Raw genomic sequence first — 23,098 nt, 5'->3', positions numbered from 1 at the left:
TAATCCCAGCTTATGATTCATAGGGATATGCGTTGAGTTCAGCTTGCGAGAATTCTCTACGAACCTTGTCAAATGCGAGGTAGGAGGATCCCTTCAATATCACCTGATACATGTATGTCTAGGCCAGTCGGGCCGCATTAGGATCGTAAGGAGGCTGCTTTTAAAGTGTATGATGTTTTGCGACCAAGAAGGCCTACGCACATCTAAGGGTACAGATCTCCCCTTAACGCGGATGTCCTGAGAAGGGACCTGAGAGGAATACGGCTTTTCGTTGTTAAGTCATCTCGAAATTTGGTATTTGGTACTTCTTGAAAAATGTTATTCTGCCACCATGAAATTCTCCAAGTATTCAGCAATGGTAGGAAGCACTTACAGTATGGATATTAAGTCTATGTGCATTCTGAGATATGACATGGACACTAAGTTGCCCCTCAGGGCAGGACCTCAGCTTGCGTACCTAATATCTCTGCAAAATACCAAACATGCCAGGGGGCTCTTCAATTAAAGCAGGCCGTGAAAGTAATGCGATACGATTGTCTATCCAATGAATCTTTATTCCCTACCAAATCGCAATCTCAAAAACTGGAGAGACCTATCTTGGTCTTTAACGTTGGCGTGACTCGTCGGAGGGATGTACCCGGGAAAGACAGTATACAATACCGTGCTTAGGGTCCGAGTCTGGCAAATTGGAACTCCAACCGTACTATAGCATATGCTAGCACATGTTATAGCACTGGCTGTCGTGGTCTTGAGAATGGCGCCTGGCTATGATGCAGCCCATCATAACCCACTTGCTGAGCTCTGAGTGCTTAAGACGAGATAGGTGCGCTTCTAGTAGACGTATTCAGCACATGTCGAGCTTAGTTTTCCCTTGGGACCTGGTTAGTCACTCGCCTAAGTCGCACCACGATAGCGCGCCGTGTCTTTAAAATCAGCCATGGGGGTCATGTGCTCGAGTACCCCAATCCCAAGTGCGGTTCAAGAGGCTCTTTAAGGTGAGCAGACACGAGTATGGTAGGAGTAGCCCGTTACGAGATTCGTTGCTTATTTATACTAGCAGCTACAGCCGACAGGCGCTGTACCTAGCTTCCTAGTTGTTAAAGTAGTTAAAGTATCCCTGGCCTCTCTAGGACGTACACGCGGAGAGATCGCCGATATGTACGGATTCGCCCAATTCTAGTGAACCAACGCATTAGTCCTCGTGCATAATAGTCTATCACAGGAGTCACATAGTAGCTTTCCATGGGAGAAGATAGTACATTGCATTTCCTGTTGCTAATGAAGGGTGGCGCCTGAGATTTTGACTGCCCTAATAGGCACGCGAGATTGGGCGGTCGTCCTCGGCCTTATTTATTTGACAGTTTATGCTAGTAACGGTGGCGACGAGCATAAAACTTCCCCCCAAAATACCTGATTCAGGGATTATAATAATTCTCTCTTGATAATCTCTTTAGAAAGCCGGACAATAAATACGGTAGTCGGACTAACAGTACTCAACCGGACAGCTGCAGGAATGTGAGATCAAATCGTATGAGTGATCGACAGCTGACATCCATCTTTACTGCTAGGCACATAGTTGGCATACAAAAGTATAATCCTAAGGGAGGAAATGATATGCGCGTACGCCTCTGTGACCTTTTCCTTACGCCTCGAACGTCGTGTTCCCCTCTCTCATCTGCTTTTTAAAAAAAAATTTAACTTTTTTTTTCGCGCCAAATTAAACTAAAACGGAGACAATTCTAATTTTTTTTTTCTTCTCTAGACTGTCAGCTGTAAACCCGTAGGTACGGGACTGTATCGGAAGAAGCGTAAAATCGTATAGCGCTGGGGGTCTTACAATCCTTTCCCGTTTGTCACCTTATTCACCCGAAACGTTCCCTAGGTCTAGAACGCTCGATGGGGCCGGGCTGCATAATCCATGCAAGCCATTCTAGCCATACCTGCCTGCAATCTTTGTCTCTTCTAGACAACGGGGTTACAAATTACTTTGATGTACGTCTGGGCGGGAGACTCCACAGTTTCTTTGATGTTGCTCGTCGGTAGACTTCTGTACCAGGTAAACTTCGGTGTCTCCAAGTGTACCAATTTGTGGGTTTGAGAGGGGCCTAATTTTGCCAAGTCACGGTGATCGTATGCATATATCGTTTTGATCTGTGTAATTAGATGGTTTCCTGTACATCGGAGAATAACCTCTGTGCGGTGTGATTGTCATCGCTTTACCGGGGTTCTCTGCAAGCTCGGGATGCATGAGTACCTAGATGTAAGATGGTCTACTGGCTGCTCTTGTCCTTTGTACCTAGGCGGAGAGTGGGTGTGCCTGTAAAGGCTACTACCACCACCCGCACACATCCTTTTGGGCGTGGGCCAGATTTCTGCTGTTCCTGAAAGCCTCCCCTCGATAACGACAAGACAAAGACAAAATACCCGTTCGCATTGCAACAATTAGAACTCGTCACGACAAAGGCCGGTAGTTCATCGCCGTATTTGATCTAGGACATGATCTACACGATCTGACCCTTAAAGAAACAAGTAAAACACTCATCGAAGCTTTCTCCAAGGACCACCGGACGCCAGGCCTTATCCAGGTGGTTCCAGATTTCCCTAATGCTCAGGGCTCCAATGGGCATCGTCTCAAGCACGGCTGGACGCCGGGACGGGAACAACGGCAAGGACAGACACCAGCAGGTTCAACTGGATGATGACCAGGGGACTCCAAATGCCGTCGGCCACTCGCAAACACTCTGGATCTTAATATTCCGCGGCTACCCTCGCGATATTCAATCCACCCGAGTTACCGAGCTGTGTATCGTCTTTGATGATAACGAAAATAAAAACCTCACCATCCGAATTCAGGGCAGCCACCCACACTATAGCGTGGAGGAAGTATGGAACCAAACTCATCCGCGAACGAGACCGCACTTTTATCGACGACTTGCAGTTGCGACAGTTGAGACCAGCGCGGAGCCCGATACGCGGCTACGCGACGCTATTCTTGGGACTCATGTGAACAATACTGAGCTGGATTGGAACTGTCAAAGTTGGGTTGGAGACGTGTTGACGACGCTTCAAGACGCAAGACTTATTACCGACGAAGAAGGAGATAATGCGTTGAACGGGATGGTCAACTACATCGCCCGGGCGCCGTGGGAATAGTGAAGGCTGCAGAAGAAGGCTGATTAATCTGTATTCCTCGGCGAGTATACAGAATTCCTATCATGCTGAGAAAAAGGCCGAGAGAACTAGGGGTTAGTTAATCTACCTCGGCCATCCGGCTGATAGCCTACCTGCCTTGATAGACTTCTTCAGGCAGCGACGCTATCCTGCTACCTGCAACCTAGTCCGATATAAGCTGACTTACTCAAAGCATGCGTTTCGAGAGCGGTCCTCGACGGCCCATACCACTCTAATTTCGAGAGTGAGGGCCAGGAACGCCTCGTTCACCTGGTTTACCTGGTACACTTGATGAGACATGGTTCCGCTCACAGGCACGCGAGATTATGTCTAGTCGGAATGGGTATCCCCGTCGCTGTAGGATACCGCGGTTTTCTTTAGTCTTACCCTTTAGGCAAACGAAACAAGCAGCCTCTAGTAGAAGGCTGTCGTAATAGTGTAATGAACCGCATGAATTTATCATAAAGGTTCAGAGTTGGGAAGCAAAGACGGATAGGGTGCATGAGTCGGTTTCACATCATTTCGGATTTGGGTCTTGATGGAGGCTTTGGGAGTGTAAGGGATACATAGGAATATACCCCGACCTCATTCCGTACAACAATGGCGAAGGCGTTTAAGGAAAGCATACAATGATAACTTGCGACTCTCGGCATCTTTGTTTCCGGTACAACATACGGTTTAACGTACGGCTGAGAATCTGCTTGGTTAATAATGTATTCGATACCGGATCATATCTCGCTTACACGATAGGCGAGGGGGACCAACTCTCAAACAATAGTACAATACCTGAGGTAGAAATTATACGACTTTGAGGCATGATATTTCCGAGCTTGATATTGTTGTCGTCATACTATATACTATAAAGCGGTCAAGTGGTGATGTCGCCCGATTTAGATAAAAGATAATCCAATCGAGAAAAAAAAAAAACGGAAGTTCCGCGTGTTGAGCAACGATGGTCATGTTCGGAAAAGAGACATAGGGGAATACATGATGTAGTGATGTAAATGAGAAGGAACAATATAAGTCTTCTTCAGATCTGCAACTCCGCTTGTAATAAGACTGCTGCTATACTGTATTTTTTTTTTTTTTTAATAAAAAAAAAAAGGTGAAGATTTACGGAGTTCGGCGCCAACGCGGGTTTAGTCAATCTTTTCTCACCTTGCATTTGCCTGGCCCGTTCACCTTATGATATCAATATTGTTATGATGTGAGACAACTAGGAATGAGCTCGCATGCTCAAAATTTAATGCATATGCCATGTGGTACCAAAATATCTTTATAAATATCTTATACAAACACAACAGGTACCTATTACTATGTAGATACCTATGTACCTAGCCTAAAGGTAGGTAGACTTATTATACTACATAAATTCTTTTATCGACTTATCGAGGTGATTTTTTGTAAAATTTAACATTTAAAATTGATTGGCTGGCTACATGTATCAGGAGATCCAAGACTACCGTAAGCTTGCCCCTGCCTGCCCTACTTCAATGTCTGCATCCACATCTGAGCCGCAAGTTGCAACTGCCACTGCCACTTGCCACTGCCGTTGCCGCTGCCGCATTGATCCCGTTACACTTAGCGGACCTTATTAGCCGTTGTCGTAAGAAGACAGGTACCTAGGTACATGCCTAGCTAACCTAAAATAACGTTAGCCTGTCCTGCCTGTCGTAACAGAGGCCACCTTCGCCTTCCTTACATATCCCAAATTCTGATATCTGCAATTTGATTTGAAGTACGTCGCATTTTGCACTTTAATCATTATATGCACCTATTATATTCTTTCTTTCTTTTTTCTTTTTTTCTTTTCTCTCCTTTTTTTTTAAAAAAAAAATACACTACAGAGACCTGTTATCTTTTGTATAAATTCAATCCGATCCCAGAATAATCGGTTTAACAGCTTGATGGATGCGTAGATAACGGATGTTAGCGTCATAGTGAAAACCCGGGGATCCTTTTCGGCGTTTGCAATCATGCCTCCTCCAGCTACGCTTTGGAGCTCGGTGCGAGTAGCCGCCGGCGCACTCCTCGGCCTGGCTTGCTGGACATCAATAACCGGTGCTGAAAAGACTGCTGGTGACTATTTTGTCCACTCGCTGCCCGGCGCACCAAAAGGCGACATGGTTAAGATGCATGCTGGGTGAGCCAAATACCCCTGACACCAATTAATATACCAGATCATATATCGTGAACCATGAAGTTGCTTTATTAACCGTCTTTTCGCGCATAGACACGTCGAGATCACACCGGAGCACAACGGAAACATTTTCTTCTGGCATTTCCAGAACCAGCACATCGCAAACCGACAGCGTACCGTCATCTGGTTAAACGGCGGGCCCGGTTGCAGTTCCGAAGATGGCGCATTGATGGAGATCGGCCCCTATCGTTTAAAAGACAATGATAATCTAGTGTATAACAATGGTAGCTGGAACGAGTTTGCGAACCTACTTTTTGTCGACAACCCCGTGGGAACCGGATACAGCTATGTCGATACTAACAGTTTCGTCACTACCCTCGATGATATGGCGAGCCAATTCGTTACCTTCCTCGAAAAATGGTACCATCTCTTCCCAGAATATGAGCAAGACGATGTAAGAGTCATCAATCCTTCTCTGCTGCAATATGCTAACAGATCTCCCTAGCTTTACATTGCGGGCGAATCGTTCGCCGGACAGCACATCCCCTATATCGCTAAAGCAATCCTCGAACGAAATAAGCAACCTCAGACCCGAAATAAGTGGAACCTCAAAGGCCTATTAATCGGAAATGGCTGGATCTCCCCTCCGGAGCAGTACGAAGCATACTTGTCTTTCGCATACGAGAAGAAGATTGTTACAAAGGGTTCTGACTTAGCCAGTAACCTCGAGGCCCAGTATCGCGAGTGCAAAAAGGATTTGGCTACAACGAGTGCGCATCACGTGGATGTTGAAACTTGCGAAAAGGTGCTCCAGGAAATGCTTCGCTTAACGCAGAAAAAAAGTTCGGCGCGTTATGAATGCATCAATATGTATGATGTTCGACTCACGGATACATATCCGAGCTGTGGCATGAACTGGCCCCCAGATTTAGAATTTGTTACACCCTACCTTCGAAAGCCAGAGGTAGTTGCCGCATTACACATTGACCAAAATAAAGCTACGGGATGGTCCGAGTGCAATAGTCGCGTCGGCGATGCGCTCAGGGGAAATGCGGGAAAGCCATCTATTGAGTTCTTGCCAGATATCATAAAGGAAGTCAATGTGCTCCTATTTTCGGGCGCTGAGGACTTAATATGCAATCACCTGGGCACGGAGGCCTTGATAAGCAACATGCAATGGAACGGCGGAAAGGGCTTCGAATTATCCCCCGGAAACTGGGCGCCGCGACGCGACTGGACTTTCGAGGGTGAGGCAGCCGGTTTCTGGCAGGAAGCTCGTAATTTGACATATGTACTGTTCTACAACTCGTCGCATATGGTACCTTTCGACTACCCTCGCCGAACCCGCGATATGCTTGACCGGTTCATGGGAGTCGACATCAGCAAAATCGGGGGCGTGCCGTCGAAGAGTTTCCTCGACGGCGAAAAACTGCCTGATACCACCGTGGGCGGCGCCACCAATCACACCGAGTCCGACCAGGCAGCCAAAGACAAGGAGGTCAGCGACGCCAAGTGGGCTGCTTATCAGAGGTCCGGTGAGGTCGTCTTGGTCATCGTAGTCGTCGGTGCTGCTGTTTGGGGTTACATGATCTGGCGCGGTCGCCGCCGAACCGCAGGGTACTCGGGCCTTCCCATAATATCCGACCTCCCGCGCGCCACCGGGCTTGAGAGTTTCCGTACGCGGAGGGCAGCAAATAATCGCGACTTGGAGACTGGCGATTTTGATGAAGGCGAACTAGATGACTTACATATCACAACACCGAGAAAAGCGAGCGCAGGCAAGGAAAAACACTACAGTGTAGGCGACGCAAGCGATAGCGATGGAGATGAGGATGACGACTCGGGACCGGAAGAAAAGAATTCCCGGAAACCGGGCCCTAGCGCCGGACAGTCGTCAAGTAGGAGTTAGAGCAATCCTCGGAGCTCGACCGGTATGAGGCATAGGCAGGCATTTTCCTTGGCACACTTGTAGAGCCTTTGCGGAGTCTGGGTACTTTTTGTCTTTGGTAAGGTGCAAAAGGGTGGTTTGAAATAGGAAAATAGATATGCTCGCTTGCCTGCTGTTGTCTTGTCTTTTTTTTTCTCTTTCTATATCCGCTTAACTACCAATGTATTTACTTTCATAGCGGGTCTTTTGGCTTCTTCGGTTATTTGGGCGTATGGTTGGGGAAAGAATAAAGAAAAACCGTCAATGAAAATTTGGGCTTATAGATTTTAGTGTTACTTGGATCTAGACTGGGTATTGTGGTAGAGTCACTGTATCCAACCCATTTCACTTTACTAGGTATATTGTAGTCCAAATTACAACAAGGAGAGGGAAGGGGAGAAAAAGACACTATTACGAATTGTTTAAATTACTCGTATTCAATAACGAGGGCCATCGTCGTAAGGTATGACGCGTTTAGATTTGTTTGGCGCTAGTCGTAACACGAAAACCAGCTCATCGTGGGTTTATTTAGAGTGGTTTAGTCGTGGTGAGTGTACTTTGAGGATAGGCAGGAAATTCAATATCTTCATAAGAAATAATTGCCTATTATAACTACGTCAACTACTTGGCACCTGTAATTCGATTAGTTATTGAAATTGAAAGCTGGAATCTATTGAATAGGTAGGTAAGTACCTTGGGTATATAAAATATAAATAATTGCTATACCTACCTCCTAGTAGACTTCAATATGTATTATTGTATTATCACTAAACTTGAACCTAAGCTACTTTATGTTAGCAATGTAGTGTTTAAAAAATATCAACTCCCTGACTTTAATAAAATCCCTGCTAGCCTCAGGTACTTTTAGCACATTGATGCCCTTAAGAAAAAGCTCACCCGATTAAGTTTCCCAGTCGGAACAAACACTGCATGATCTTCTCACATTAAGAATTACCTAGTACAATCAGGCATGTCACATCGAACTCATACGGATACCGGCGCAAGCAAATACCCTTTGCCATCACAGTCTTGCTTATTACATAAAGCTAATGTCTGTCTGAAACGCACTGACGACTTCCTAATGTAAAACAATCCAACGCGTTGACTTGAAGTGTTTAGAGTATACGTAGGTAAGTTTAATAACCCTTATACCTCAATGTGCGTTGTCTCGACCGCGTAATCCATAAGCCGTTATATGGATAGAGACGAAACGTTGCCGGCGTAGATGCTCGGCGCCTCTAACAGTGAAGACTATGGGTCCTCCCCCTCCCCTCTTTTCTTCCCCCCTCTTCCAGTTATGACGTTGTGACAGAGATAAGGCCGACCTGTTGTTCATAAGTGGTGCCATTTAGGACGTATTGTGTATAGCTGAGTAGAAGCTTTTATCTCTCAGCCACACTCCTGACTTGGTTGATATCTCTCAAAACGCGACGCTCTCGAAACGTATCTAATGGATTGCAAATCCAGCGCAAGTAATCCGTAGACGAACTTGCAAAAATACAGATGCGTGCGCCATTTCCTTCCCCTAACCGTTCCGTTCCATTCCTTCCTTTCCGATGCCGGTACCCGAACACCTCATCCTGTCCCCTTGCCGAAAAAGCGTCTTTGGGTAGTGGTAGTCGACGTGATGTAGACACATAGACGGAAAACAGCTTTCGTAGAAAAGCTTGCCGTTAAAAGACCAAAAAAAAAGAGAAATGAAAATGCAACAGCGTATGCAGAGGGGTATCAGTTCGAACGAACGATTGCTGTGGTAAGTCCATACCCGAGTAAGGGAAATAATCGGAAGAGAAGAAAGAAGAATCGAAATGATATACATCGTGATTCCACAATATTGGTCATGATTGCTTTATCGCTTGAGCTGACCCTCATTGTCGATGATCTATTGCTAGGGCACTGCCTCTTTTCAACCTCTCTTAATTTTCACCACATAGTACTGAAATCAATCAATTTCAATTACCTCAATCTCGGGTTCCTTCCGCTGATTGGTCTTGGGGAATTTCCTATCTGCTTCGTTAATCTCGTCCTCGCTGTCAAGGTTGTCGTCATCGTCTGCTGGTTCTGTCTTCGGTTTCCACGTTCCATCCGGGGAAACAAGGATGGACTTGGTCTTTAGCAGATTCTGACGCTCTAATTGGGAGCGTACTTCGACAAGGAACCCATCGATGATTAAATTATAGGGCCGGGCGTCACGGAAGCAAAGTGGACACTTCCATTTGTCCACGAAGGAGGGTTCGTTGGGACATTTGTGACAACCTCCGCTGACATTGTTGCACGAGTTGCATGATTTCTTACCAAGCCGAGAGTTCAACCAGGTTTCGAGGTCAAAACACTCGAGGTGGGTGCATGACCTTCCACGAACGGGAACTTTGAACATGGTTCTGGAGAAGGGATCTATGAGATCAATAGATAATTCGTCAACCATTACGAGTTCGTCTTCGTCCTCGTTTTGGGGGGATATTTCCTTCGCCCGGAGAAGGCGTTTCTTAATCGCCTCACGCGTTGATTCCGCCGGTACTCTTCCACGCATTTGAACCATCTGAAGTACATCACGGTGGCTCAGAATTTCAATAAGTTCGACTGCAATATAAAATTCCCAACCTGGTCTTGGTTTGGGCTCTTTATTTCCACTCATCTTTGGAACGGATACCTTGAGGACATTCTTATCTGCCACTGCGGCCGAGGCAGCTTCGATCGGTATATCCTTAGAATGATGTGATTTCCGCGGAATACTTAGTGTATGATTATTGAGTTCTAGGAAGATGTGCGGCGGCCAAGTTGTTTCGGTAGTGACCCAAGCGTCGGTAGCAGGGGTGTGCGTTTTCTTCATGTAACAACATCGAAGACGAAGACGAAGAGATCTGCTTGAGAATAAACTTACAGGCAAATGTTCGCCTGGTTTAGTTTCTTCCTTTACCATCCGAAGAAACTGATGATTCGGGACGTCGAAATCGAACTGGTGTAGATGCAATTGCGGTGGTATTGCGACTGGGAGAAGGGCGAACTCTTTGACCGCTTGATAGTATCTTCCCAATTTTTCCGGATCTTCTTCCCGCGGCATCCGTTTCGGGCTTCTTAGCCGGACTTGATGAAGAGACATCATCATAGAATTCCTGTCATATTGGGTGTAAGGATAGTCTCGCCGATCGATGGCCATGCCCGGCGCCGGAATTAGACGCTCAAGGCCGGCGAGCTGTGTTTTGTTTTGCACCATGGGCCCCGGAAGCGAGTGCGTATGGGTAGGATTCCGGAGCTGATCTGCAGAGAACCTTGCCTGCGAAGTCATTGGCGCACTTGATGTACGATTGAAATTACCATAGCTTGGAATTAGGTTCCCGGGACTTGGGCAACTAGGGTAACGTAACGCGGACTGACTCCCAAATCTATGTAAACTTTGTGGCCGTTGCCCAATTATATGAGCCTCATGAGATTGACCACCGGGCGTATTCGTCGAAGCAGGAATAGGCCGCGGAGATTCTGGCATCATATAATAATCCTGTTGGGGAAGTCTCCCTGCTGCCTGATGTTGCATTACCCTTTGGAAATTGGGATTCGGCTGCAACGGTGCTGTTGCTGTTGCGTCATTGGCTGTAATAGACGTTGAAGATAATATGTATGAAGGCGGTACCGTAGTCGGCATCGCATTTTGTACGAAAGAATTGGTAGCTTGAGGCAGGTATTGGGGGGCTTGGTGGAAATTATGTCGCATTTGGGGATGTATGAGATAGCCCGTCGGGGAGCCTACATGCTGGCCAGACACCTGGCGGTTCAGTTGTCTGTTTATCTGAATACTCATCTGGGGGTTTACTGGAAGATTCCCCTGAGGGATAGCTGGAGGAGTTATCTGACCATCCATTTGAGTATTCGCGTAGGGCACAAAATGAGAATTAGTATACGGGCCCATATGGGGATTTGGATGAGAATACTGATTTGGTTGCTGGATATTAGGAGGACCAGCCAATTGGGGTAGTTGGGATTGTTGAGATTGTTGGCCCGCTAGGGAGTTTTGCCAATTGTGCTCTGAACCAAGAATGGACCTATACGTGGAAATGAGGTATTCGATGTGCGCTGAATACCGTATAGGTCGGGGTTTTGTAAAAAAGTCGTGGGGATTATTTCGATGATAGTCTTGATCCGACTTGAATAGTATTTCCATACGTTTTGCAGCAGGTCCATCTCCACCCCCCATGCTTCTCCTAGAAGCGCGAAACATGATTCCTTGAAGTATCGGGGAATGCAGTGAAAATTCATCAAGTAGCTCACCTAGAAGGAAAGGGTAGCCTTTCATTCGGTGATCAGTGAGTACTCTGTGCCAATTGAGAGCCATACGGCGGAGAAACTCGAGTACCTCCCCGAGTGCAGTTTGATACTGGGCATTTCCTAGCAATTTGTTTAGTGCCACCGGAAATTCGGATAAAAAAATGATGTGGTCTGGATTTAGCTTGATGTTGCTCTTAAGAACCGTTTCCAAGTTGCCAAACCCCTTATCCATTTCTTCCGGGTTACGCCCCTTGTTCTTGCATAGCTCGTGCGCCTGCATCCGGTTTCGAGACCAAATACAAAAGATTTGGTGCAATACAACGAAGAAGAGGTCTCCTGATTCAAAGGACTCGAGTAGGAGTTGATATCGGGGCCGCTCAACTATCGGGTCTAGATTTTGCATTCCCCCTATGTATTGAATACGGTGTTGGAGCACTGTAGTTGCCCTACACTCGATGAGGAACTGAAGCCCGGGGAAACTGTAATTTACAGAAACACCATTAGTTATCGAGTTCTATCATATGGCCAACCGCAATCACTTTCAAAAGCTAGCTTAGGTAGGCTTAATACGTACCTAAGGCGTTGCCTCTTAGCAGGTGGGATTTCTGGGTGCTCTAAAGGTGTTAAGTTTGAGGGCAAGCTAGGCGTAGGAGGTGTATTGATGGACATGTTAGCAGGTGTGGATGCTCTTGGTGATAACGAGATCTCTCTGCTTTGTTGCAATATTGTCTGCAGGCGGGGCGTAGGGACGCGGCTTTGAACCATCGGATCATCTAAAGCACTATCGAGGGTAAGGCGAGGTCCTATCACAGCCGGCATACTTTGGGGTTTAGTGGCGCCGGGACTCGGCTCATCACTGGGCGCGGGCGACGGAAGTACAGTACGTGCGGCCGAAATTCTATCGCGTCACAGGATGCAATTGTTAGTAAATATGAAACTGGTGGTGGGGTGAAGGTGGGTGGCAAAGTGAAAGTTTAGAGGTAATTTAGATACGCGTCTGGAAGGAGACCCGACGTATGGGCTGTGATAGTATTAAGAAATAACGGCTTACGATGTCTGCGGTTGTTGAATTCTCGTTTGTGTTGTTTGGAACGGTAGAGGATCAGGCGAGTGCTGAGGACGACGAGGTTGGCGAGGTGGGGCGGAAGTTGCCTCCGGGGTATTAGATATTGGCACTGAGACTGAGACGGGCTGAATTGTCTCGACAATGGGGCGCACAGTCTCTGTGGTGATAGGTTGTTTAGGTGTAGGTGGTTGTGGAAGACGGGGAGAAGGCTTCACGGGCTTTGCATTGGTTAGCCATGACGGTTGACGACGGCCAACCCAGGCGTTCAGAGTAGAATTTGACGCCGCAACTTGTCGGTCTGATGATATACTCGAGTCTACGTTGGACCCCGTTCTGTTCTCGGTCCCTGATCGCTGTCCCCCGGTAGGCGCCATCAGTCATTCGTGATATTTACTATTTTCTTCACAACTTGGCCTTCATGCCCCCCTCGATATGGGAATCGTCTAAGTATGGAATACTATGGTTAGGAGATTGTAAGCTAAATGACATTTACACATAATGATAATAACAATAATGATAACTATAGACGGGTCTAAGCTAGCGCTATAAAGGACAAGAGGCAAGCGGAAAGGTATTGTTTAAACTAGAGGAACAAACGCACCATAAGTGATAACTAGTTGCCTAGGTATAGAAGACAGAAGGAATATAGGGAAAGCGACAGAGCGGAAAGGAAACTACGTGTCTGGCTATTGAAGATGTCCATATACGAACGGCTGAGTTGTCAAATGTCACTATGGCATTGGTTGGATATATGTAGACGGAGGTGGACGTGGACGTGGACGTGGGAGTAGGCGTGAACGTGGATGTTTATGTTCAAGTTCCAGGTTCGAGTTGAAGGCCGTGGAAGTTCACGGGCGGTTGCAACCTTGAACTTTGAAGCGGCTACCAGCAATTTGGCGGTCCTGGCGGTCCTGGCAGCCCTGACTTTTTCTGCCGTGCAAGGGTGTGGGCAGCTGAGTCCAGACCTAGGTAGTATACCTAGATCTACATATGTACGTTTAGATCTTTACTATGGTATCAGGCTAAAGTAAAACGACACTTTCAAGTACCGCACAAAAAAGCTGCGAAAGCCACCATACTAAATTGAGACTAGTATGACCAGGGGGTTAAAAAAATACATTCAACATTTGAAAAAAAGGAAGAATTCTTACTTGAACTTTTGATAAATGAAATATATATTAAAATAATCCTTAAACAATTAGGAATCTAGCGTTTTAATTAGATTTTACATAGTATGTTTAGATATTAAGATATTTATATCTTAATATCAATACGTTGAAAGTTATTGCATATGCCACATTATAGCGTGCTACTTTTGACAGGGGTTTTACTTACCCATAACACCATAGTAGTGCGAGGTCGTGAGGGAAACAACCGAGTCCCATGTGTGGATTTGAAGTCACCCCCAGTACATATTCTAGTATGTTAGGTACATCCATAGTACACCAGTGCCACCTGCCTACAGTATGTAGGGCATGTGGGCTTGTGGGCATGTACTATGTATTACGTGCTGTCTATCGCAACTTGCAAGGGTATCCTATGTAAAGCACTTCTGCGTCTGCGGAGTACTTTCCCTGTTAAGCCTGACATTGGTCATCGAAAGGTGCATACCATAAGAGCCTAACCGGCTTGCGGCATAAGTAGTATCTACATTACCTAATCTACATCAACTTATTAGCGCATTTACTTTGATCGCTGTCGTTAGGTACTCATAGGTACTGGATATATAGGAGGTATGTACATGTCTTCGTCTTTCCTTTCAAAAGACAATCCTATGCAGAAGTAACAACCTAAAACAATCGGCTAGACTACCTCTAACTTTCAAATGCCGAGACTATACCATTAGCCTTTAGGTACCTTACCTCTTTTTATTAGGTAGCTTCGGAACAGCCTCAGAAACCAGATTACAAGATCAGCCCTTGGCAGGTTGGTTCGTTTACATACATATGTTAGGTATATAGTAAGCCAAGAACCAAAGAGTAGACAAACACTGTGTCGTATTTACGAACATATAAAGCTGCTCAACTAAGTAAATATCTCATACTAGACTTGAAACCAGAGGGAGAAATGAATGACTGAGTACCTATTTGATAAATAAGTACCCTTAAAAGAGGAGGTGATATATACTTAATGGAGTTAGTTATACTTCTTAATACTTACTTTATACACTTTTTAAGCTTAGGACACTTGCACCATGCACTAGGTACATACCTACATACATGCATGTACAGGTAGGTATGTGCAATACCATACCTAATACATGGCCCAGTTTCGATCAGGGAGCTTACATCAATTAACGGATAACTGCATAGTTTATGTGGATCTATAGCACCCTAGCTGCTTAGAAGAAAAATACCCCTCACAGCTCACTCCGTGATCCGTTCATTCAAACGGATCCCATACCTTAACGGGTTGGTTTCTCTCATCCCATCCATCCCATCCCTCCTGCGCTCAATCCTACAATAGGTTCCTCGTCAAATCTATACCCTCCATATCCTTCAATTCGATCCCTGAAGAATTAAAAAAGGCACCACAACACTACTTCTTCGTCTACGGTTTTTTTTCTCCGCTTCGAGATATTGTATATTACTCCTCCCCTTTACTCCTATGTTCATTTACCGAGCGACGTAGGCCTGTGCCTCGTCCATTCATTTCCCCTAGTCTGGGGTTTTCTTGTGTTCGCCAGTTTGGTGCGACTAGGACGGTTAAAAAAAAAAAGGAGGGAACACCCAATTGGACAAACGGTCCTTAGGTTCTAGCCAAAACTCGAAATTCCAAATCCGAAGGCTGAAGGCGACGGTAGAGGCGACATAGATCCACAGCCAAAATAACGCGAGACGATTGTACTCCCACCCGATCCTTTCTCGTATATATTATTTTGTAGTAGTCTTTTTTCTCCCCATATACCAAAAAGAGCCGTTTTTATCGATGCATTCCGTCACCTTTCAAGCATTGCTCGAGTCAGGTCTTCGATAGACTTCGCAATCCGTTCGGAATCAGGAGCCAGATCAAGATCGCCACCTTTTTAGCCCCTCGGCGTTTACACGGCCATTATTCAATGCCACTCCCCTGAGGTCCGACGTGTAATCTTCGAGTTTTCACCAAGTGCAATCCCGTCGTAGACATCATGGCGAGACCAGAGTCTGGTGATATTTTGCTGGTCGTCCGTAAGTTCGATCTCTCTCTCTCTCTCTCTCTCTTATCATTATATGAGGCTTTCGCATTCCTGTCTGCAATTCTGGCTACCAAAGACACGTGAAAACCCGAATCCTGCTTTTTTTGCGCAAATGAATGAATTCCAATTAACAAGGTGAATTTTTAGATGACTTCCAAGCTAGGAGCTCCGACGAATTAAGTTTAGCGAAGGGCGACCGTGTCGAATTAATCGAGCGCGATGATGAATTCGGCGATGGGTGGTTTTTGGGTCGCCATATGGTGAATGGAAATAGTGGCTTGTTCCCAGAAGGTAAGTAGAATTGCCGTGGGGAGAGCGGCGTACAATTTGCGATTGAATCGCAACTGATCGATTATTTGTAGTATATACGCGACCGTTAGCGGACGGTGTCGCGGCTTCATCTAATGCTTCCAGGCCGATCGCGAGTTCGTTCTCATCCATCAATGGGACATCATCCAAAGCCAGCCAACCGGCATTGATCGCTACGCCAACTCAGGACCGCAACTCCACCCCGCAAGCCGCTCCATCTGTTCCGCCTGAGATCACTCCCGTAACTCTGCCGCTGAATTCCACGAAATCCGATGGGAAAACAACCCCCCTTGTAAGCAAAAGTTTTGCCTACGGTAGTAGTAACGAAGGGCTAGGCCGTCTTCATGCGCAAGGTCAGGAGAATCCAGTGCTGCACGAGACTCTAACCGTTATCGACGAGCATATCACCGACTTGCATTCGACCCCGCAGAATGGCGCACTCCACCACACGACGGATTCCGGGAGCGAGTATAGTTCTCACCTACCGGATCGGCTTTCCTATATCCAGGGCGAAGAGACCGACGAGGAGGAGGAAGTGCTACACACTCGCGACGAAGTCGAATCTTGGACTGCGGATGATGTGGCGGAATATTTGTTTACCACCGGCGTAGAAAAGAAGCACTGTGAAGTATTTCGGGATCAAGAAATATCAGGCGAAGTACTTTTAGGCATGGATCAATCATCGTTATTTCTTAAAGCGTTCGACCTTGGCTCCGTTGGACGACGACTGAAGACGTGGCAAAAGATCAAGAACTTACAGGATGAAGTAAATGGACTTGGCCCCCTTACGAGGCGAACCACGCAGACTTATGGTAGTGAAGCGGGGTCGGAGGAGTTCAAGGTGGGTAGCGGAAGAGTGAGAAGCAGATCTAATACTTTAACAAACTCGCAAAGAGTTGTTTCATCCGAGAGTCGACCAGGTTCGGTGCATACAAAACGTCTCTCTCAAACACCAAAAATGGAGCCAATGGCACCTTTATCTCCCAAATCTCCTAAAGGCGTTCAAGACAGCCCGACAAGACAGTCCCACCACAATAGACCTTCGGCAGCCTCCGTCAGAGAGTTGCATCATTCGCGACGGCATTCGTCTACCGATTTTAGACTCGCCCCGCCGGTCAATGCTGGAACACCTAAACTTACGTCTTCAGGAACATTTCCACAGCCCGAACCTTCACATAAGAAACAACCATCTTTTGACCGTAATTGGACTATGGGCGCAGCTTCTTCTCCTTACCCTGCACGGCCTTTGTCGTCAACTGAATTTGGCGACCCCATAAATATATCCGATACAGATGTTATCCATAACCCGGCTCTTGATCTCGATCGGGGTTATTTCTCTGGCACCGAGGTTGACGGCCGAAAGCGCAACGTGCTTAAGAAGCGCGAAAGCACTACCGCACACGCTCACAAGTCAAGTTATACAGAACAGCAACGCGTTAGAAGCGCAACAGCTATTGCAAGGCGTTCTCGGTTTGGAAGTATTGATTCAACTAGGGATTCGACACCACCAAACGCCGCGCAAATGTATTACGGTTTATCTGGAGATCACAGGCGGACGGCCTCTACTAACACTACAGAGTCCATGCGACCTATTCCCCCTGCCAAGGATGGTCCCACTCCAACTGTCACCAAACTTGATGCCGGGTCGCCTACCTCGCCCTCAACCCGAAACGCTGCTCCTGGCGATTGGATATCAAATGCTAGCAGCAAGTTTGGAGGCCTAAGGGCAATTTCTGATGCTATGGTTGGTAACTCGAAAGTCGGCTCGCCAACTGATTCCTCTACTCAGGCTTCACCTTTGAGATCACCGTCCAGGGCTGGTTCGAGTACGCCTTCGGGAGGCCCGAGTTTCGAGATTGATTCACCCGATACAGGGAAAAGCCCGTACTCAGCGACTACTACCGGCAGTCGTAAGAGCGGGAAAAAGACGAAGCAGGAAACGAGTGCTTACCTACGCGGCCTACAAAAGGTTAGCCCACGTGAAGCAATAAAAGATGCAGACTATAGTGGATGGATGAAGAAGAAGAGTTCACATTTAATGACGACATGGAAGCCACGACTCTTTGTGCTCAAAGGAAGACGTCTGGCCTACTATTACTCAGAAGACGATACCGAGGAAAAGGGGCTAATTGATATTTCGTTCCATCGCGTATTGCCTGCCGACAACGAACGGCTTACCGGGTTGCATGCTACTTTGACGGGTGCTAGCAACACTCCAATTATGCCGGCTGATAGTAACCTCCCAACTCTTGCCGATAATACTGCCGTTTCACCTGCTGAGAAAGGTGCGGATACGATGTTCATATTCAAGCTCATGCCCCCTCGGGCTGGACTCTCCAAAGCGGTCAATTTTACCAAGCCAACCATACACTACTTCGCTGTTCCGAATCTGCAGCAAGGGCGAATGTGGATGGCAGCCTTAGTAAAAGCCACTATTGACCGTGATGATACTCAACCGATGACAACAACATACCAGCAAAAGACCATCTCACTTACTAAAGCACGTGCAATGCGGCACCGTCCCCCGGCCCTTATGAATCTCGATGAGAAGGTCGAAGAAGGCGCAAAGAATGGAGACGATGAGAAAAAGAATGGCCTAGGAATCTCGTTTGGAGAGGTTGATAGTGCAGTCTCCGGTCTCGAGAAGCTAGGTCTTTCCAAAGTCGAGAGCAAGAAATCGGGATTAGAGAGTGAGATGAACAATGGTATAGGAATTCTGACCTCATCTCCTCAGAGCACCTAACGATTCACCTCTCCATCCCCAGCGTTGATTATCATCTGGCTCGCCTTTATCGCAAGCAGCCGAATTATCTAATTGTGTCGAATCCCGTCATTCTATTATTTCTGCGGAGTGATAAGAATACTCGTCATTTTTGTCACCCAGTGAGTTTTCTTCGTAAGGACCAGCAGAGCCGGTGCCTACAATCACATATAACATTTTCTTCCCTTTAGCGCGTCGTCTATCCCCCCCCCTAATTATTCCCCGATATCCCCTTCATCGATACCTCAGTTATACGAACGAAAGCAAGATAGTGATACGGATACATGACCAGGTAATAAAGTTAGTTACCCCGACCGACAATCCACACGTCGGCAGGTTGAAGTAAGAAGAGGAGGAAGCAGAGCATAGTCTCGAGGAAAGGTTATCATATCAAGGAGTGCGCGGACGAAAGAGGAATCGCGTCTATTGTCTCGAGGTAAAGACAGAGACCGAGATAAGACCTGGCGTGGATCGGACCAGATCGGATGGTATAGCATTACCCACGGAAGCAGCTATAGATAAGCCTTAATACAATATACTATGAAAGGAAGAAATAGTTGTCAAGGAGGGACGTGTGTGTCTTGCGTGAACATGCTTGCTGCTACTATTGCCGCTTATATACCGCTTTTCTTTAAAAAAAAGAAAAAAAAATCGTGCGAGGTCGATATTGTATGCTTATCCTAGCGTCCGTAGATGTGTAGTACATTACCCTAGACATTTAGCGAGTGCGTGAATGCTTTAGGTTAGGTGTTACGAGTATGTGAGGCCGACAAACAAGGCACGAGGCCCATAGCGTACGGAGACAAACGCATATTTCATTTCCGCGATTCCAACGAAATAGTTCTCTGCCCTGTCCGGACGTACCTAATATAAGAAAGGGGGGTATCATAACCATACACGCCACTCATAGTCCTCCTTCTCCTCCCTGCCTCCATCCATCGTAATTGACTCCCGCCCGCACCCCGAATACTATTGAAATCCGCCTACCGCACACATTATCCAGGGCACTTGACGACCCATTTTCTCCTTACTCAAGTGTGTCTTTAATAACCTCGATCCACGCCCCCAGATCCTCCAATGTCTCCAGGGCATTCTCCCAATCGCTCTTAACTCTCTTTCTATTGAGAGGATCGCCTCCTATATGGCCCATATCCCCATCAAAGATATTATCCGACACGATCCGGACGCGGCCCCCGTGCTGGATCTCGATGTTCACGTGAGCCGTGTGGTCTTTGAATGGAAATACGAGCGCGAGGCGGGGGATGGGATGAGCCGTTAAGGTAATATCTACTTTCAGGACCTTGTCCGAAGTAGTATCCTCGTTGGGCTGAGCCATGAAGTCACTGAATTCGTCTTGTCTGGTGCGTGGCAGACGGGCGTCGTTGTCTTCATCTGCTTCTTTTGCTGTGGGCTTGCCGTTCCTAAGTTTAAGACTATTGGTAAGGAGCAGGGAAAGGAAAGCGTATTGGCGAAGCACGGGGAGCATCACTACTAGGTCCTTCGGGTGCGAGAAGGGAATTTGGCTTAAAACCTGCCCATACACAGGCTTGTATATGAATAGAGTGTTACGATGGGCCTTGAGCACGGGCTCTGATTGGGACTTGTTGTGTATGTTGCCGATGAAGGTAGGGACCGTCTGTGTGAATACTACCTCCCGAGGTTCGCTAGGATCGTAGGAGCTTCCGTCGACGATGGGAAATAGTAATGCGTCGAATGTAATATGCGATAGAGGTGCGTTAGTTGCCGATATCTTATAAATATCTATTGCAACAGCATGCGAGACCACTACGGGCGGATCGAATGTTGCCATAAATACCACATCAGGTGGTTTAGGGCCCGATAAGTTCACACCAGCCTCAAGCCCATGTTCTTTCGTCTCCTCGGATGAGGGTAGAAGAGTGTTAGGTGGCTCTAACCAATCCAAGACCGGCCCAGTAGATGATATCATTTCCTCGTCTGTGAGGTTGGATTTCTCGATACCATCTCCAATCCATTTATCAGACACTCGTATTGGGTTGTGGTACACCATGCCGCCAGCAGCCGCGCACTCGATCAGGATACCCCATGTTTTGGCGTCTTCGGTATCCACCGTTGTAGACTTAAGCTTTCTTCTTTCTTTCCAATAGTCGAAGCTCAGGCCGACCCGGCCCCGAGTATGCATAAGAGGACATCCGTGGCGGAGGCAAAGAGCATAGACTCTGAGGTTTTCGTCGGATATATCACTCAATGACGAATCCTCTCGGAGCTTCTGTACGTCCCACTGATGTAGTCTGTCCAAGCTTTCCCAGATGCCCGCTATGGCTTCGTGGCAGTTAAGACCTGGCGAAACGCTTAATTTATCTAAGTTGGCCAGACGTTCGAGGTTTGCTCGAAATTGTGTTAGCCTCTTTGTTAGCGGACTCTGTCCAGGAGCTAGGGAGAGGTCTTTGAGAAGGATAGCCGACGCCTTATCAACATGCTTGTCGACACTGGGTATAGAATCCGTGTATGCCAATGCGGCCTGGTGTACGATGTGATTCGTTATGCCAACTTCAACAGCCACTGTCTGTCCTGCTATGATCAGAGTCTTGGCATTCTCGCCGGCACCTTTGATATCTTCCCACAGACACTCGAGGTTGAGATGAATGGCCAATCTCTCGAGTCCCTGATTACTCACTCTACTGCTATTCTGAGCCTATATGGAGTAGGTTAGTCGCCAATTCCGGCCCTGATAGAATTAGCTATCACCTACCCAGAGAGCAGCGATGACAGCCTCCATTCTTTTCTTCCGATCCTCCTCGTCCGTCCGCCCCGCTGCGGCAACCAGTCCTCCAACACTGATGTTGTCCAAATTGAGGTCGTTTATAGTCATTCCTAGAGTGTTATAAGCAGCAGCAGCAGAAGGGCTATCGAAGTTTGCTGTCGAGCTAGTAGTACCGATCATAGTACCCGAGGTGCCAGTTGCCGGTGATTTCTTGAACTGCTGTGGTGACGACTTAGGTCCGCGAGGGGAAAAGACTGCGGCGGTTTGAGGGTTCGAAAAGGGCGTTGAGGCTTGGGGAGTAGGGGCTGCGGCGGGATGTTGCGAAGGCGTACGGCCCTGCTGAGAAGGGCCATGGCGCATTGGAGTCGACATTACGATAACGGTAGTTGGGAGTACAACTGCGATGATTATAGTATTTTCAAACGGTCGGCTCAAATATCTCGCAGATACGAGAGAAGCGAGAGAAGCGAGAGAAGAAAGACGGATTATATCACATAAATATAATCGTAATTAATCGAGAAGGGAGACGGCGAGAAGGATAAGATTCATTATGACCAACTGGTCGGTTCTCTTTTTCTCTTTCTCTTTTTTTTGTAATTATAATCTCAGATGTTATTCTAAAAGTAGAGTAAGTAGAGTTGAGGAAGATAGCTGACAGAGTATGAGTTGAGAAAGAAAGTTGAGATTTATTTACTTTCTTAGCCATTAAAGACGAAGGTGATGTATTCTGTAAGTTCGCAAGCTTTAGTCAATTTGATGTGGGGGCCTGCTTTAAGCTTGACGCGCAAGGGTTATTTATCAGACGCGCTAGTTAGATGTACTGTGTACTTTATATAATACATACAAGTACCTTAGGTACCTAGTACAGCACATCTCCCTTTGATCATTCATGCCATGCATTGTACGTACACAAAGGTACCCAAGTACGATTACATGTAGAACAAGTCTTGCTCGCGCAATACTTCTCATGAATTTCATAGCGAAAGGATAGATAAAAAAAAAAAAAAAAAAAAAAAAAAAAAAGAGAGAACATAAAAAAACTGAAAGCAAATGAAATATGAGACGACAAAATTACACAGAATTTATCACGGTATGCCCTACATCAAGAGCCTCTATCAAGAGCATTGTTGACGTCTTTCTATCCAGCTTCATAGCTGCCTATTGCTGACTTCCTAGGAAGTTGTCGTTTAATCTAAGTAGGTCACGTGCGTTATCCTTCCACAAAAAGGGGTAATTAGAACAATGCATACATGCAGCAGTGAATGTAAAACTATCTGCGTTAAACAGCTTTTTACAATTAGCAGTTTATTGCCTTCGTTGATTTTGTCTTGGGTAAATACATAAATCCTCATACTTCAACAGCACTGTGTCCTCACTTTGTACTCGCATTCTTACGGCCATTATAACCCTTTCACGCCTGGTTGAAGACTTTACAGCTATCCCATAAGAATGAATCGTTTTTGTTAAATGCCCTCATAGCTAGATAGCTAAGTGTGATCCGTATAGGTAATCTAACGTAAGATTTTCGCATGTTTTGTTTCTTCTA

The 23,098-nt window shown here is 46.5% G+C and overlaps 5 protein-coding genes across 5 annotated transcripts; 3 read left to right on the top strand and 2 right to left on the bottom strand.

The window, feature by feature from the left end:
- Positions 1-2,619: 2,619 nt before the first annotated feature.
- F4812DRAFT_460892 (uncharacterized protein) lies at positions 2,620-3,153 on the top strand (the record flags this gene model as incomplete). Its single annotated transcript, XM_047937774.1, has 1 exon — positions 2,620-3,153. One exon carries the CDS (start codon positions 2,620-2,622, stop codon positions 3,151-3,153), a length of 534 nt encoding a protein of 177 aa, XP_047788228.1.
- Positions 3,154-4,825: 1,672 nt separating this feature from the next.
- On the top strand, positions 4,826-7,921 carry F4812DRAFT_434977 (alpha/beta-hydrolase). The gene is made up of 3 exons (XM_047934739.1): positions 4,826-5,314; positions 5,405-5,765; positions 5,817-7,921. Exons 1-3 carry the CDS (start codon positions 5,148-5,150, stop codon positions 7,218-7,220), a joined length of 1,932 nt encoding a protein of 643 aa, XP_047788227.1. The 5' UTR covers positions 4,826-5,147; the 3' UTR covers positions 7,221-7,921.
- A 962-nt stretch (positions 7,922-8,883) lies between these two features.
- On the bottom strand, positions 8,884-13,111 carry F4812DRAFT_88213 (uncharacterized protein). Its single transcript, XM_047939513.1, has 3 exons — positions 12,550-13,111; positions 12,073-12,396; positions 8,884-11,977 (listed from the first exon to the last, which is right to left on the bottom strand). Exons 1-3 carry the CDS (start codon positions 12,936-12,938, stop codon positions 9,181-9,183), a joined length of 3,510 nt encoding a protein of 1,169 aa, XP_047788226.1. The 5' UTR covers positions 12,939-13,111; the 3' UTR covers positions 8,884-9,180.
- A 2,988-nt stretch (positions 13,112-16,099) lies between these two features.
- F4812DRAFT_434965 (uncharacterized protein) lies at positions 16,100-19,153 on the top strand. The gene has a single exon (XM_047934738.1). It carries the CDS (start codon positions 16,719-16,721, stop codon positions 18,789-18,791), a length of 2,073 nt encoding a protein of 690 aa, XP_047788225.1. The 5' UTR covers positions 16,100-16,718; the 3' UTR covers positions 18,792-19,153.
- A 222-nt stretch (positions 19,154-19,375) lies between these two features.
- Positions 19,376-22,329, bottom strand: F4812DRAFT_434961 (mediator of RNA polymerase II transcription subunit 1-domain-containing protein). Its single transcript, XM_047934737.1, has 2 exons — positions 21,541-22,329; positions 19,376-21,483 (listed from the first exon to the last, which is right to left on the bottom strand). Exons 1-2 carry the CDS (start codon positions 21,922-21,924, stop codon positions 19,837-19,839), a joined length of 2,031 nt encoding a protein of 676 aa, XP_047788224.1. The 5' UTR covers positions 21,925-22,329; the 3' UTR covers positions 19,376-19,836.
- Between the last annotated feature and the right edge of the window lie 769 nt (positions 22,330-23,098).

Source organism: Daldinia caldariorum (assembly GCF_022478825.1).
Source record: "Daldinia caldariorum strain CBS 122874 unplaced genomic scaffold F4812scaffold_13, whole genome shotgun sequence".
Lineage (NCBI taxonomy): Eukaryota > Fungi > Ascomycota > Sordariomycetes > Xylariales > Hypoxylaceae > Daldinia > Daldinia caldariorum.
The sequence above is the reverse complement of the archived record's forward strand: the minus strand, read 5'-3'. Positions and strand labels throughout refer to the sequence as shown.